Source organism: Phalangium opilio, unplaced genomic scaffold (assembly GCF_054372755.1).
Source record: "Phalangium opilio isolate 3A_F unplaced genomic scaffold, DU_Popi_V2 ptg000061l_1, whole genome shotgun sequence".
NCBI lineage: Eukaryota > Metazoa > Arthropoda > Arachnida > Opiliones > Phalangiidae > Phalangium > Phalangium opilio.
The window spans coordinates 10,485,871-10,502,670 of NW_028324178.1; the positions used below are offsets into that span (position 1 = coordinate 10,485,871).

The 16,800-nt window shown below is 37.2% G+C and overlaps 1 protein-coding gene and 1 long non-coding RNA gene across 2 annotated transcripts; both read right to left on the reverse strand.

Moving 5' to 3' along the window:
• Nucleotides 1–833: 833 nt before the first annotated feature.
• Nucleotides 834–1,818, reverse strand: LOC149665094 (uncharacterized). The gene is made up of 2 exons (XM_089842135.1): nucleotides 1,660–1,818; nucleotides 834–1,580 (listed from the first exon to the last, which is right to left on the reverse strand). Exons 1-2 carry the CDS (start codon nucleotides 1,774–1,776, stop codon nucleotides 1,071–1,073), a joined length of 627 nt encoding a protein of 208 aa, XP_089698261.1. The 5' UTR covers nucleotides 1,777–1,818; the 3' UTR covers nucleotides 834–1,070.
• A 211-nt stretch (nucleotides 1,819–2,029) lies between these two features.
• LOC149665095 (uncharacterized) lies at nucleotides 2,030–3,071 on the reverse strand. Its single transcript, XR_016368461.1, has 2 exons — nucleotides 2,823–3,071; nucleotides 2,030–2,760 (listed from the first exon to the last, which is right to left on the reverse strand). It is a non-coding gene; the product is annotated as an uncharacterized LOC149665095 (long non-coding RNA).
• Between the last annotated feature and the right edge of the window lie 13,729 nt (nucleotides 3,072–16,800).

Consider the following 16,800-nt stretch of genomic DNA (forward strand, 5'->3'; position numbering starts at 1 on the left):
CTACTGCAAAAATCGGTTACCAATCCGACAAACCCATTAACGGAGATACGGAGAAGCTCCCACGTCTGCCAGGCTAAAAAACTTTTATTCTGGCCAATATTGTCATCGCACCTGATAACTTCACTAGCCCCAATCTTCAAAATATCTCAGGCCCTTAAGCATAGACTGAATTGGGGCAGAATCAATTGAATCGGCTCGCTTGTGGCATAATAATCCCTCTTCAAAAATTTCGTTGCAAGATTTTAGATAGAAAAAACATTCCATTACAGCATCTCCGTCTTCAGGCTTATCTTCAAACTTCGGATTGGCATAATTGTACAATTCTCCAAGAACTGGACGCTGCTGCATTATTTTAGCAGGTGTCACTTTTAACTTCGTCCACGAATTTCTATCTATATGCGACTGGCTAAATTTAACATTGATGGAGAAATCTATTGACACACACCCAGACTTTGCCTTAACGCAGCTATGTTGTTGCTTCCGCCATCACATACAAGTCCAATTGTGGTAAGACCAACAGTGTGAAATGCCCACATGGCTCTCTGAAGGGTAGACGTCATCAAGGCGTTGGAAACTGGTTTGGATGTCATAAAGTAAGGACCGACTATGTCAAAGTTCGTGCAAACGCATCTCCACAAATATTGAAGGACGTATTCCACTTCTAGAACTTCAGAAATGGGTACATCTTGGTAAAGGTCATCCAAAGAGGGATATTCTTCCGGTTGTAAGGTACAGCCAAGAAACTTTCCATCGCGAGAATTCCAAATGAGCTTTCCAATGACTTTCACCTCATCAAATATCAGTACTCCTTCTTTGGGCTTCGGTCCTTAAATAATTCAAATCAATTCCTTGATCAGATGGTATTTCTCTCGCTTTTGCTCGCAAAGTAGAAATACTCGGAAGCTGCAAAATGTCAAACGATGCCAAAGCTTCGTAAGCAGCGGGTGAACGCGAAAAGACAGCTAGGGCAATGTCAGCGCACTCCACCTGTTACCTTTTGAGCCTTTGGTACACTTCACTTGATCTTTTAAAAAATCATTTCTTTCTTCTAGAGGGATTGAATCGGTCTCCTACGCCTTTCTCATTTCCTTACCAAGTAATTTATTCTTAGAAGTTGCTTCCTTAAAAACGTTTTCCAACTCATTTTGACCTTTACGAGTAACCTCTGAAACTAGTTTGATCATTTGACCATTTTGTTCACCTTCCAGTTGAAGTTGTGTATCATCCAAAAGTTTTTCCAGTTCTTTAATTTTCTTATTTTGATTGTATACCCGGATGCGATTTTGTTTAAATCGTTTCGCGCGTGATTTTGGGGTTAAATTACCTATTGTACACCTTGAATCAGCGGATGTTCTTTTGAGTTTTCGTCTTGGGCTTACTGCATCTTTCTTTTCCTTTTGGTCTTTGAGATACCTATTTAAAGCTCGGGAATTTTGGCACTGATACACTCCTTGCTTTAATTTCACTTTTGGGACATTCTGTGGTGGAACAAACGAGACGGTGCAATCAACAGATTGAAATCGTTCGAAAGGGTATATAAATGATTCCAAGTTTTTAGTAGTTAGGTTTCCGCAATCATCCTTTAAAACAATTAAATATTGATTATTAGTTGAAATAAAGAACAAGCGTATAAAGAAACCCTGAAAAGTAAAAGCTTACCTTTGATATCCCTGGGCAATATACGTGATTAGGAGCTAGGATGAGCAAACTTCTGTCTACAATGTCAAAATCGATACGAACGCTGGTGGTTTGATCATTCAAAAGGGTGAATTTCATCTCTTCAGGCTTCTTGAATAAACGCAGTACAGCCAGCGTGCCATTAACAGAAAACAAGAGACGAACTGGTGTATCAGCATAATGTACTGATGGCGAAACAGGCAAGGCAGAATTATTTAACGTAACTTCTAAATGGGCATATTTTCCATAGAAATTTTTCTTATATCTCATCTCAATGTAATCTATAAATGTAATATTTCATTATAATGGAGTAATATTTATGAGTATATTACAAACAGAAAGGAACTTAAGTTTTTATTTAAAATGTAACTTTCAACATCGTAAAGTATAACGGGGGCATCTTGCATCAGTTTTGGAACTTTAAGTATCTCTACTGTTGATGTTTCTTTGTCGATCAGTTTTACCTTCTTTGAAAGTTCTCTCTGATTTTGGGCTTTTTCCTTTGCAATCACGAATGCATTTAAATTATTCCCAGCCGTATGAGATATAACAGTTCCAATAATTTCAGTCTGAGTCAGTGAACTGACAGTAGGTTTATGTTTAGCTCGCGAAGCCTTGGCCTTACCCTCAAAAAGGTCTTGTAAATAAAGGTTGCACTGGGTTGATTGTGATTTTAACGCGCTTCCTTTGTCGGTCGAGCCAGACTTATTTAACGACATTTGTTCATTAAATTTTATCGACTTTACAAATATAAATACCTTAAAAACGTTTAACTTGGCCGGTAACAAGTTAACAACCTGAAGAAACTGAAAGCAGACGAAATCTCGAAAGTAGAACGCTAATGCGACGTATCGCGAGTTTCGCGACCCTCCGCCGCTATTACAGTTGACCGCTTGGCGGCGCACACCTGATTTTACCGAAACGATTACCTCTTCGATGAACAACCTGATTGGCTTAAATTATTTGAAAATGGCATGCGCTTCAAAAAGCATGTCAAGCAGTGCCAAAGGCACTCTAAAATGACTGATAGACACTTTGTGTTATTTTCTATTTTCTTTTGATTAACACAATTGAATTAAATCCCTGAAAATAAGTAAAAAATGTTTTCCGTTACACAGAAATTATTTTCAAATTTCTATCATTACTTTGTAATTGTAATACATAGTTCCAGTCTTGTTTGGTTGCAGAATCATTATGTGCTTTCCGTCCACTGCTCCTACGCAGTTTGGGAAATTCCATTTTTCTTCAAAATCTTTGGCAACCGAAACCATTTTTCTGTAGTCAGCTGTGGCATATAGATGGGTTATAAAACATCCCATATTGCCAAGCACGTTTCTTCGAGGGGTTAGTCACTTGAATAATCAGGTGTACAAAACCGCAGAAATCGATTACTTGATTTCTAGAATTCTTTGAAAATCATCGGTAATCAAAATCATTTCTGCCGGTAATCAAAGGTAATCAGAAATATCCGATAATCACTGGAAATCACGTGAAATCTTGAGAAAATTCGAAATTATCACATGATTTACTAGTAATCTTTTGTAATCACCTCGGTAGTCACGCCTTTCGTGAAATAATCACGCATAATCAATGGAGGAATTCGATAATCCAAAATAAAAATCATAATCAGTTGAAATAGAAATAATCACTGTATTCATCGAAATTCACGAGGAATCCAGTGGTAATCACGGCATTCACCAAATAGTCACCGGAATTCATTGGAATTCAAATGGAAATCACAAGTAATCCGCGGCAATAACGGTAAATCAGTGTAATGATTATGGAAGTCACCGAAATTAATCGTAATCACAGAAATCAAGGAATTCGTCCAGTAATCATAGCAATTCATATAAAAATTCAGAAATCAGTAATCAGGTGTACAAAATTTTGGCGAATGACTAGCCCCTCGCGTTTCTTTAATTATGGTATGTGCTGTTGTTTTCCCAACACGAAACGAATATGACATGGATGCGAGGTTGTTTCTAGTTGCTAGAAATCTAACGTTGCCAATAGCCACCAATAAGTTAAAAGAAAACAGAACTGCGAACGTTTACTTTACCTTAAGGTTAACGCCAATCTTAACCCTGGTGGAAGTGGTTCACGTGACACTGGATATTTTTGCAGTCTTTTTTCGAGTAATTTAAGTAATTTATCAAATTTTGAAGGGGACATACGTGTATAATTGGCAAATTTGTAGTGATCCGTTCTCCTCATGGTTTTCATCTACGTAGAAAATATAAACACCTATTTGTTTCTATTCTGTCTGTTTACATTAACAAAGCCAAGGCCTATGCTAAACAAATCATGTACTTACTTCTGTTTCATAATCACCTTCCCGTTTACGGTTTCACCATACTGGGTGTACCCACCACCGTTTGTTGCTGTATCGCCTTTTGCCATATGTACGGTACTTCAAATAATATATTTGAAGTAAAAGCAATTTTTTCTTTAAAGAGTAAGTAAAGACATTTTTACGACTTCTTAAATTTCTATAGAAATCATACATTTCTATAGATTTCAACGTCCTCATTCAGAATAAAAAAAAATTTCGCCAAAAATCCACCTCTAAATATTAAAAAATTAACTTCAAATATTGATAAAAAAGAGGTGCTAAAATTGCCGCCAAATAGAATTGAATTTGTCTCTGCTGTCTAACGTCATAGCTTAGGGATTTTGACCGCTCTGATAGTAGTAAAATTGGTACTTTTCTTTCCATATTTTCCCACCAGTTAGTATCTCGCCTCCTACTGATAGTGCTAGACTGCCAGTGCAGCCAGTATCCTTTTTAAAAATATACGGTTGGCGTGATGGCCGTCTTGTACTCTTAATTAGTGATAAATTATATTTTGGAAAGTTTAAACGTGTTTTCGTAAAATGAACAGTTAATCTTACGTAAGTTTTCTGCAAGTGTAAAACTTACCACTATAGGCAATACCGCTGCCGCAATAGACAGTGTTTTTATTTTGTGATCAAACCAAGGACTAAGCGGTGTTATTCCACAAGGGTCGGTTTTTCTGCATGCCTGGGCACCTTTGCTAGTGTGTTCCAGGCGGAAATTGCCGCGATCTGTTATTGCGCAGATTACTGTATTAACAAAGGGTATACCGGACGGACTGTGAGAATTTACTCTGACAGTCAGGCCGCCTTGAATGCGCTGAACCAGTGTGAGATTACCTCTCAACTGGTGCGCAGCTGCCTTGATCTGCTAGCGCGACTGGCATCCTGCAACAGGGTTCTGTTGTACTGGGTGCCAGGGCATAGCGGATATCATGGCAATGAGCAAGCCGATAGATTTGCGAAAAGGGGTGCGGAGGCCAAGCTCTTGGGGCCGGAGCCGGCCGTCCCCATCCCCTACAGGCACGTCAAACGGTGTCTGCATGACAGGTTGACTGTCATACAAAACCAGCTCTGGCATAACATGGAGGGCCAGAGACAGACTAAACTTTTTGTCAATGGTCCCTGTAGGTCTCGTGCCAGAGACCTAATTTCGCTCAGCAGATGGGATATTAGGCTGGCCACCGGTCTTTTGACCGGGCACTGTCGGCTTAATAGGCACCTCCATCTGATGGGTCTTGCCGACGACCCTCTCTGTAGGTCGTGTCAGGAGAAGGAAGAAACATCCGCTCACGTACTTTGCGAGTGCGACTGCTTCGCCTCGCTTAGACTAGAATATTTTGATTCACATACTTTGGAACCCTCGAGGGTCTCCTCTATTACGGTGGAGCAAATTCTTCGCTACGCTGCAGCTACGGGCCTATTCAAGGCCTGAATATGAGGATGCACAATATGCCTTTGGCATCGGTGCTAGGGCGCGTACCCTCCTCAACAACAATAATAATAATAAGCGGTGTTATTAATATGTATAAGAAAAAATCCCCAAAATGTCGTTGTGTAGCGCCTAATTGTTTAAGTGATAGTTTTTCGGAGGGAATTACATTTCATTACACTCCTAAAAATGATGCGTTAAGGGTACAGTGGATTAAAAACATGGGACTACAAGAATCAAAACTAACCAAAACATCTAAGATATGTTCGCTACACTTTCATGATGATGCGTTTGAAAGAAACAGGGAAGCCCTAGCTATTCTAAATGTAGAGAAGCAAATGGTCCCATCATTTGGAAGGCTCAATAAGTCTGCGGTGCCTACTTTGTTTGGAAACATCGACGAAAATTCACCGCGTAAGCGAAATCGTAGCATAGTAAGTATGAAATATTGAGCTCTCTAAATAAATAGTAGTCTAATTAAATTGTTACTTTAAAGAGTTCTGCTGTTAGTTTAGAAGGTTTAGCACATAAGATTCGATCAACTGAAACTACCATTGGTTTACCGAGAGTAAGTCAACTGCACAAAAAACATTCCCAGAACATAGAAGCACAGACTGAAAAGACGTTGACCTTTAACGTTAAGATTCAAACTGATAAAGAAAAGCAACGAAAAATTCCAGTGAAACACAGGAGTGAGACAAATAAATTTTTAAATATCATGGTGGTTTTTAATTTTTAAACCTTTTCAAAGTTATTCAAGCAAATCTTAAACCAGGAACAAGTGATCGTTCAACACAAACCGAGCCTGAACTATCTGTATTAGAATCCTTATTAAAGGAAACTGATAAGAACGTCTTAGAATTAGAGGAGGAGGATGAAGATGAAGATAGCCCCCTGGACCCATTGGATGTCAGCTATACTCCCTCTGAGATACAGGAGGAAGATGTTTATGAGTAAGTATAACCTTAGCCTTTAAATCCGTCTCTACTATCCTCGTCCCTTTAGCCGTGTAAAGAGATAGCATGCTTTCGTTTTATTAAATGTTTAACTGTAAATTTTTTGGGCTTTCCAGATCAAGAAATATGCCGGAAAATTTTGATGTGCTAAAAGATCGAAAGCTGATAGTATTTGAGTCCTGCCTACTGCAGCTTTTCAAGTTTTGTTTCCAGTGCTTGGCTCTCTGTTCCTTAAGCACACACATTCAAGGGTCCTGCATTACAATCAAGGCTGTCTGTACCAACCACCATAAATTTACATGGAAAAGTCAACCAGATATAGGAAGAAAGCCTGCAGGAAACGTTTTAATTGCGGCTGCAATTTTGTTTTCTGGAATGAATCCCTCTAAAACAATTCGAATGTTTAATTTGGCTGGAATTCAAATGATTACTCGTGTAACATTTTTCTCAATTCAAAAAGCGTTTCTTCTTCGAGCGGTGAAAAGTGTGAGTTAAATCATAAGTTAGTTATACCAGAAGGTCTGATCTTTAATTACGTTGTAGGTATGGGAAATGGACCAAAAGAAAAATTTGAATTTGTTGAAAGGCAAGCCTTTAACCCTTGGAGGAGATGGACGATGTGATTCACCAGGATTTTGCGCCAAATATGGTAGCTATTGTTTTTTTGAGAGATCATTGAAAAAAATAATTCACATCGTATTACCCCAGGTTTGCATAATTCAATAATGTACTTTTTTAAGAGAGAGAGACTAACGTTTATTTTACATTAAATAGAGCAATGAAGTCAAGAACAGTGTCGCTATGGAGCTAGAAGGATTAAAAAAGGGTCTAAAATTTCTAAAATCTAAGAAAATGAACATAGTTGCTCTTGTCACAGACAGACATGTACAGATCAGAGCTTATTTAAAGAGATATCACCCTAAAATTCAGCATCTTTTCGATTGTTGGCATTTTGTTAAATGTTAGGCCCGTTTTCTAAATAATGTATATTCCGCCTTGAGTATACAGTTGGAAGGCCTATTCCTAGTTCTGGTCTATAAGATACATTTTAACTCATAACTAGCGATACCGATACAAGTATAAAAATTTGTATCTATATATGCATATCATTGTCCAATTGGATAAAATATGGTACCCGCCAACACTGCTGTAAACCCAAGGTGGACTGCACTATAGAGAGAATTAAAAAAATTAATTTAAACCAATCTAAATTGCAGCTATAAAATCAAAGTTAGCTAAAGCATCCACAAAAGGGTGTGAAATTTTGAAAAAATGGAGTCGTAGCATCCAAAATCATGTATACAGACTGGATCGCTAACTCCAGTGGGGGGAACCCAGAACTTATTGATGCTAAGTGGAAATCTATTCTTCGCCACGTCATTAATATTCATAAAAATCATGGGGAACTATTTCCTGAATGCGAACATGATGTTTTGAATCCAAATGAGAGGCAAAAGAACTGGATGGATCCTGGTTTGTGCATTTTAAAAATATCTATTCTTCGAATTAATGCAGTTGATATTTACCAATTCAATATATAATTTCAGAACCATATGAGAAATTGGCTAAAATCATCAAGACTTATTCGAAGGATGTTAAGCAAATTTCTTCTACTTGTCAAACATCATCGGTGGAGGCTTATCACGCCGTTATAATTCAGTTTGCTCCCAAGAATACCCATTATTCTTATCATGGAATGAAAGCAAGATTGCAATTGGCTGCCTTGCATTACAATGAAAACTCTTCTAACATACAAGCAACAACTAAAGACAATAGACGTCGTTGGGCTGTGTATTACCCTAAATTTAAAGAAGGTGAATGTTCTGTAAGGCCAATAATGAATAGCTCTACCTATGAATATGTAGAAATATTAATGGAGAAGGTGCTAAGCCTTGCTGAGGAATCTTATGAGGATGGATTTAATAAATCCTCCTCAATTTTGGGACAGGCACCATTGCCACTAAGTTCAAAATATAATCACCCAGAAAAAGAAGACGCAGTAGAAGAATACACTCATCGCTGTAGATTTAATAATAAATGTTAAAAGCTGGTAGAACTAAAGGAATAAATCTAAATTTATCATATCACATGTTTAATACTTTTAAACAACCATTGAGTCTTGAGATTCTTTGACTATAGTATTTTCAAATTATAAAACTGGTCTGAAACCGCAGTAAATGTCCGAGGGAAAAGCGTTTCTTATTCTTGTCACTACGCAACTAGCTATTGGCTTACGATTCCCTCTTCCTAAAATAATTCCTGTATGAAGCCATCTAATATATCTCCTATAAGCGAAATATCTGTAAGCTCTAGAAAAAGTAACCCAACTTAGATTAAAATAGACTATATAAAAATAATATTAGGCATAAAAACGTCCACCCATGTAATCATACCGATGTATAAAACCCTCCGGTGGTTCAGGCGCTCCTCTTCCACCTCTTGGGTCATAGTGATCCAGATAGACGAATCTTAGTTGAAATACATTTAAGCAAACATCATAAAACTCGCCATGCTCCAGTATGCATGTTTCTTCCCACATTTTATCCACCGACTCTGTGATTTCATTACAGAATTGACTTTCTTCTATAGTTTCCATTATTTGGCAATTCCCACAAGTGCACCTACTCTAAAATATATTAACATCCTAGCTGAGCTATGAAATGTCGTTCAACCGCTTACCAGTCATTATTACCAAGCCTTTCATGACCATCTGGAGGTTCATTATTTATTTCAGGTTCGTTACGCGGTAACGCGGGTGCAATTAAAGGAGCAAGAGGCTCAAATTGGTATGGTAAAATTTCCCATTGATGCTCATTACCATTATCAAGTCCCAAATTAGAATCCTCAGATTCAGAGGAGTGTACAAAATCAGAATTAGAATCATAATCTAGATCACTTGAGCCAATCGATTAATCGGAATAGTATACTTCGTTTTCACTGTCAGTGTCACTATCCATTTTATAAGTTTTGGTTTTGGTTTTATCGCATCAAAATTTATATTCCTTATGTATTTCCTCCTATATTGAGGTTTAGTAGGAAACCGAAGCGGTCTGGGAGTTTTTTCACTAGCCGCGGTAGTATTTGGTAGTATCCAGTCAGAAATATTATCTTAGAGGGACTGAATTAGACACGCCTTCCCATAACAAACCAATTCATTATACCAGCCAATAACGGAGTCACCTCTCTTGACGTCAGATCTATATTGCACGTGTTCAATGTTTACAAAAGTTGCCTTTTCTAAATCTCGTTTTGTTTTCATTATAATTCAATAACCGCTCGTCAGATTTTTATAAAACTTTGGAAATGAACATTTTTCACTCCATATTTACCAAAAATTAAGGAATTAACCTTTCCAGGAAAATGTCTTTACTTACTCTTTAATAAGAGATGCCTTCGCCTACTAATGACCACCATCTTGCAAAAATAAATTATATCCCCAGACTGGAGACCGCGCTATCGCTTCTTTGAAAACGGTTCAGCGAGAAAAATCCAATTGCGCAATTTTATCAAGCGATAAAGCCGAAGCGATAACCAGATAAATCGCTACCGCTCCAAAAAATCGGTATCGCGCCATCTTTTGGTCAAAACCCGCTGCTTTGAAAACGAGGCTTAATGCTTGCAATTGAAAATTTTGCAGTAAATAGTTTTCACACTTGGGGGATTCGTACTATTTATACCAGGAGGCCAGGCTACTTGGATGACAGAAACTCGTCTGCTTTGGCCTCCAGTTAGCCCGGCCTTTTGGTGTAAATGGAATAAACCCTCCATGTGTGTAAACTATCTATACTCGGGAGTAGTTAAGGAGGGATAAGACATTACGATAAGGGGTAGTAAAAACTGCGGCAGCGCCACACAGCGGCCGTATTCTGCAGAAAAGTTAAGCTCCTCCTTCTGCCCTTGGCTCGCTGGTTGGACCGTCAACCATTGCCCTTGGCCTTTTAATTGGCTACGTCTATTGATGGCGTTCCATGCCTTGGCTCAGTGATTGGTGCAAATTCCGCGCAGACTCAGATGTAAACTATCAAATTTATACACCAAATTCAAAATGTTTTTTCATAAACTGACAAATGAGTTACCGGTTAAACACCGGTTTTAATGGTTGCTTCGATAACGCTATGTGCTGAACGCACTTACAGCAGACGACATTTCAACACTTTTTATCAACCTCCCGACGTTGATCAACGTGTCGAGTAAAGTGGTGAGTGTAATTTATGAAGGATTAATTAATTTATGAAGTATTCAACTAAACTCTTTAATTTTCCCCCTTAAAAATCCGATTTAAATAAAAACACACCATTTAATTTATTTCTTTTATTATTTATTACTTATTCAGATTGTGTGGCAACTGTCGATCGCAGTATAGAAGTCACTGCAGTAAAAAGGTGAGAGGGCTGATCGCCCGTGGTAACTGAATGTTTAAAGCCTTATTTGAGCACTTAGCATGACCAAAATCGCAACAACAACTCCATGATTCGTTCATGCTCTTGTGGCACTAACAATTTCGCACTTATCATATTCTCATGGAATGGTGTGTTGATGAGCCAGATACACCCTTACCCTTTAATCAATATTTATCTTTTCCTCTCTCAGATGAGGTATATCTTATAACTGCTGACGAACAAGCTTATCCAGACACTGAGTGTCAAGCCATTTGTGCCTCGCAACTAACACTGGAAGTCGCGGATCACCCGCTTAGCGCTTTACAACTGAAAATCGACATAACTTATAAAACATAACCAGTAACCATATTTGCACCCTCCCAATGAACAGTTACTTGAAAAGTAAGCATTTCAGTATGCAGCAATTGGTATAATCACCCCTTTGTTTCTCTTAATATGAATATGGTAAATTTGAAATAAGTCTAATGAAAGACTAATTTTGCGAAGAAAAACTCATGGAAATATTTTAATACTTTATTAGAAGTAAAATTTTTCTAATAAATATAACAAGCGGAAAGCTTTCGACCCGAGGGTCTTCATCAGTCTAAGCCACTATTGGCTCTGACAATAGAATAGTTAAGTTATATTTAAAATAGGTATGTGGTCATGAAGACTTCGGAGGATGTAAATTGCAATCATGCAACAGAAAAGAGCAATGAACTCTTGACAGTCAGAAATATGTAAAGTTTAATACACGTGGAAAATAAATTGCCGAATTTTTGGGTTTCAGAGCGTATCGGGACTGATTGGGTGCTAGCATGCTGGTTATAAATAATTTCATCTTGAGTTAAGGCTAGACATCATCAACATAATTCTAATGTGAACAGATTGAAAACATGCCATTAACGGTTTTAAAGCATTAAAGGCGGTAACAGACTTTTTCTTCTTTTTTAAACCCCTCCCCGGCTCCACTTAGCTCTATGAGGATGACAAGTACTATCCACAAAGGCTCACAACCCCTTTTAATAACAGTCAATGATAACAAAAATTCAAATAATTTAAAAAATGTTATGAAGTCTATCTAATAAATTATTCAGTGCATGCATATAACCAGTGCAATAAATTTAATTGGCTTATTAACTAAATTACAATATACGTTAACAGTAAACTAACACGTATGCGAGAAATAAGTCATAAAATACACGCAAATAGCGCATGTAATAAATTAAATGGATTAAACGCGAAAAAAATAACTATTTATAATGAGAGAATGATAAAAAAAAGTACGTGGGTAAATCAACGACTAATATTCCGATTTTACAAAAAGTTCCCCACGGCACTGGCATCAATTTTCGTGAAATTTTACACAGTTGTAATATAGTTCAATTTGGTGAGAAAACCAAATTTAAAGCTGCAAATTCCGTTTAGTTTTGGAAATAATATTTTTTTTAAAAAACATGTCTTGGTATGGACGATTTTCAACCACTAAAATCACGAAGATGTTTAACCCATTACTCGATAAATATTAATCAAATATTTACAAAACTTAATGCAGCATCAATATGGACACTAGAGAGTAACTGTGCAAAGTTTCAACCAAAAATTAAAAGCGGTGAATTTAATACGAATTTTTGAAAATGGCGATTTTCCCATCAATTTAGTTCAGCGAGGTAAAATAAAAGGATTACAGTGACCAAATATGTGTTCTTAAAATTATAACTGGAGTGCATCATGGGTGAAAAATACACGTTGTATACGTATATTGATACAAAGTTGCTCCTAGTATTCCTTATTTTGTTTTTAAGAACCGTTAATTGACTAATTTTCTTGAAACATAACAATACATGGTAGTGTTCCAAGCCAAATTACGAAAAGTAGGGTATCGAAAATCAAATAAACAGAAACATCAGTGGAAAGCTGAGATTTCAAGCTACAACATGCGTTAATAAAAATCTTGATTATTAGAATTCTTTCTCCCTAAAATTAAATCTCAAAAATAAGTAATTTCACTAAAAAAATTTTATTGACATCGGTTGAACCAAATTTTTTTTTATTGACGTTTCACCAAAAAATTTATTTTCTTGTGATCTTTAGCGCTAATAACGTATGTTTTTCCATCGGATTGTAATTCAGGGTTGACTATTGTCAAGATATTTTGCAAAGGCACCCAGCAAACGTCTTCTCTTCTGGGCCAGTACAGTTTAAGATCGTTTCTACGAAAGAAGCTAACGGAGACGTCCTTCTCTTCTTCGCAGCGCTGCACAATGTTCCTATGTACCATGCGTCATCGTATGTACATGCAACAAATACGCCAGGAACACAATCTTCCCAAACTATTTCTTCCGCAGTATTCGGTTGAAACAAAACAACTTTTGTAGCAAATTGATCTTCGGATACTCTCTTGATTTTAATTTCGTTCTCAGATACGGGAAGGAATGCATGGTGTGATCGAGTGCCAGGGATTGTTTTTAGGCCAACATATCTTTCGTTGAGCGAGTATTCCTCTTTCGAATGTTGTTTATTTAATAAGAACTGCTACTTCATGGAGTAAATTTTTATAAGTTTATTTAAAGTTTAAAATTTTATAAATTTGGGAGCTTTCGGACCGCGGTCCTTCCTCAGCCAGTTTTAAAAATGAACTAAAATAATTTAATTTTACGAGTAACCAATTTTCATTTTTTTACATAGGTTGAAGGTGACATTGCCCCCTTTTTTTATATCGTTTTTTTATATCATTTTTTATTTAAGTTAAATCTTCCCCACCCGCTTATGTTTACCGAACCTTGATCTAAGTTTAAATTTCCTCTATCTTTAATATATACTGATTCTTTAAAACATCGTTTGTACCAATTAGTTTCTTGGCATAAAACCCTAGTTAAATCCCAATCAATTTGATGGTCGTTGTTTTGTTTTATATGGGTCGCCAGTCCATTGGTTTCGTCATATTTTTTACAGCATATTTATGTTCTGTTTGTCTTTTCTTTAGTTGTCGTTTTGTTTGTCCTATGTATTTTTTATCACATTTACATCTAATTTCATATATTATACCTGTTTTTTTCATTTCATCTATTCTAGGTTTATTTTTAATTAATTCTGATTTTAATGTGTTCGTTGTTTTGTTAACTAAGGTAATAGTGTGTTTTTTTAATTGTCTGTTTGTCTTTTCAGAGATTCCTTTATTAGCGTCATGTGTGAGGCAATCGGAAATTATGCAAAAACTATAATGTTCCAATTGTTCCACGTTTGTAGACAAGCTTTTATAATACAAAACAAAAGGATGTAAGGTTGCCTGCGTGTTGGTCCAGTGATGACCCTGTATTGCATCTTGAACAATAAAACTGAAATTTTCGGCAAAGTCCACTAACACTACTGCTTCGTTGTTGGCAAGGGATTCTTTCTTCCATCTGAGGAATTTTGATTGTGATTTAGCTATGTAATGATGTGGGGCTAGGGTTTCAAGCATTTTGGTCACTTTGTCAGTAAAGTCAGTCATTGCCATCTGGAAAGTTTCAAGTTGAGCGTGGGTTTTTTGAATCCATTGTTTAAACTCTATAATATCGTCCTCGTCAATGTTTTGCTCGCAAAAATGATTTAGTATGTTTCTTTGAAGACGTTCTGAACCAGGACAATTATCACATTGATGTAGCATACAATTTCGGTTGTCAATATCGCACACCATCAATGAAATCAAATTTTTGTAATCTTTGACATAGTTAGGAATTAAATACAGAGCCAATTTGACGTTCTGATGATACTCACACACACAAACCGTGTGCGTTCCAGGTCTACCAGCAATTATGCAGTGTTTTGGCCTTAATTCACAAAACTTCGAAAGTCCTACCCTAGTAGCACATAAGTGTTGGGCCGGCAACCGTTGGGCATGAGTTGGCCAACAGTGTCGGTCCACCACCCTTTTTGGAGTCGAAATGTCCTACTTGGCCCACAATGCGTTTTTGTGTTGGGGATGGCTAAAACCCCACAACAAAAACGGTGACCTTGCCATCTCTTAACCGTTACCTTTTCGGCCTGTTATCCGACCTTTTACCGCCCCTGACCCGTCGCCTTCGCCGCCCCTGACCCGTCGCCTTCGCCGCCCCTGACCCGTCGCCTTTACCACCCCTGACCCGTCGCCTTTACCGCCCCTGACCCGTCGCCTTTACCGCCCCTGACCCGTCGCCTTTACCGCCCCTGACCCGTCGCCTTTACCGCCCCTGACCCGTCGCCTTTACCGCCCCTGACCCGTCCCCTTTACCGCCCCTGACCCGTCGCCTTCGCCGCCCCTGACCCGTCCCCTTTACCGCCCCTGACCCATCAATTCCCTTTTCAGTGTTAATATATTTAAGAACTACATTAAAAAAATACACATAATTGAAAACAGCACAATTAAATTTTTATTTTGGCTTTGCTTAATTTTGATGCTTTTATTCATATTCATATTCATCTTCATTATCAGCTGCCCGAGCTTTACGTTCTGCGGCACCTTTATCCCTCCTAGCCCGACCACCATCTCTGTCACCAGACCTTCTTATCCATTTTTTCATCACATCTTCGACCTCCAGTTCCTTACTGTTCTTTATGTTTTTTAAAACAGCGCCTATTTAATAAACGATTAACATGACGCATGATAAAATATTCAATCAAACTTTTGTTTATATATATGTTACCAATGATAACTCTTTTCGTGTTGAGATTCTGGAAAGCATTTTTTCCGTTTGCTCCAATCCAGTTGAATTTGAGAATTAGATTATGGGAAAAAACTCTAGTGAGAATTGTACGGCAACACTGCGCTACTTTCTTTCCACCAAATGATGCAAACTTATTGGTCTTAAATTCATGAAATGAAATATTTACAATAGAACCTCGAACCAGCTATGACCCACATTGAGTAAAAATACGCTTGAGTGTGAAATACACCTAAAAACTTACAGTTTTAATCCTTATGTCAGCAGATTCTAAAAGTTCTTCTAGGCGCTCAAGGTCTTCAACTGATTTTAAAGCTAAATTAGGAAAGCCTTCAATTTGGAATTCGTCCAAATCAGTTTGCTGGCGACTGGAGCCAGTTAGAGCTTGAACTAGCTTGCTTAGTACATCTAACTTTGTATTGGCGTCAGCTAGCATTAACAACACTGACTTTTGAAAGGCTTCAGTTTCTAAGGCTATAGACCAATAATTTAGTTTCAATAACAATTAAATTTAATTATATAGTAAATTAATACTCACATTCATTTTGTCTAGACGCAATTTTTGAGCGGCCACTAAACTTTGACCTAAAACCATTGTTCGTTGGTTTGCTAACATCTTGGGAGCAGTTTTGTGGAAGAGCAGGTGCAATTTTAGAGTTACAATTTAAATTTGATCTGGCCTCCGCGTTACTGTTTTTGAAAGTGGCTAAAATGGCCATTTTTTAAACATTTATACATTTGAAGATACATTAAATTTCGAAACTTACCAACAGTAGAATTCATAAATCCCTCGGAGCACATTGGTGAAAGACTGGGTACATTGTTTGAGTTTCCATTAATCATTAGTCTGGCTTCGTTATCGACGTTTTTGGACAAAGCTTAATATAACAAGTTTTATAAAAATATTTCCGTTGGATTATATTTTTGAACCTTACAATCAGAGTTTGAAAAATCAGGGTAGCAGCTACGTGAGAGTTCAGATGAATTTTTTGGGTTGCTATTAAATGTCAATCTGGTTCCACCATTAGTCTTTTTGAAAGGAGCTAAAAACACTATATTTTAAAATTGATATTTATTCCTAAATTTTTTAAATTCACCATTAGAATTAGATAAAGCTACGGAGCTCAAAGGTGAACGACTTGATGCGTTTTTAGAGTAATTGCTATTAAACGTTGGTCTAACTTCAATGTCAGTGTTTTTGCAAGAAGCTAATTCGAAGTATTCTTATTATTTCCCAACACAAGTATTAAATTTTGGAACTTACCACCAGAGTTTGTAAAATCATGGAAACCGTTTCGTACTGGATTATCAGAGGCATTTTTTGAATTGGAAAGCAACAA

Bases quoted from the DNA above. Each gene is read 5' to 3' on its own strand.
- LOC149665094 (XM_089842135.1), bottom strand. From the start codon at position 1,776: ATGAAATTCACCCTTTTGAATGATCAAACCACCAGCGTTCGTATCGAT. The intron at 1,581-1,659 runs GTAAGCTTTTAC...ATTGTTTTAAAG, and splicing joins ATTGCCCAGGGATATCAAAG to GATGATTGCGGAAACCTAAC.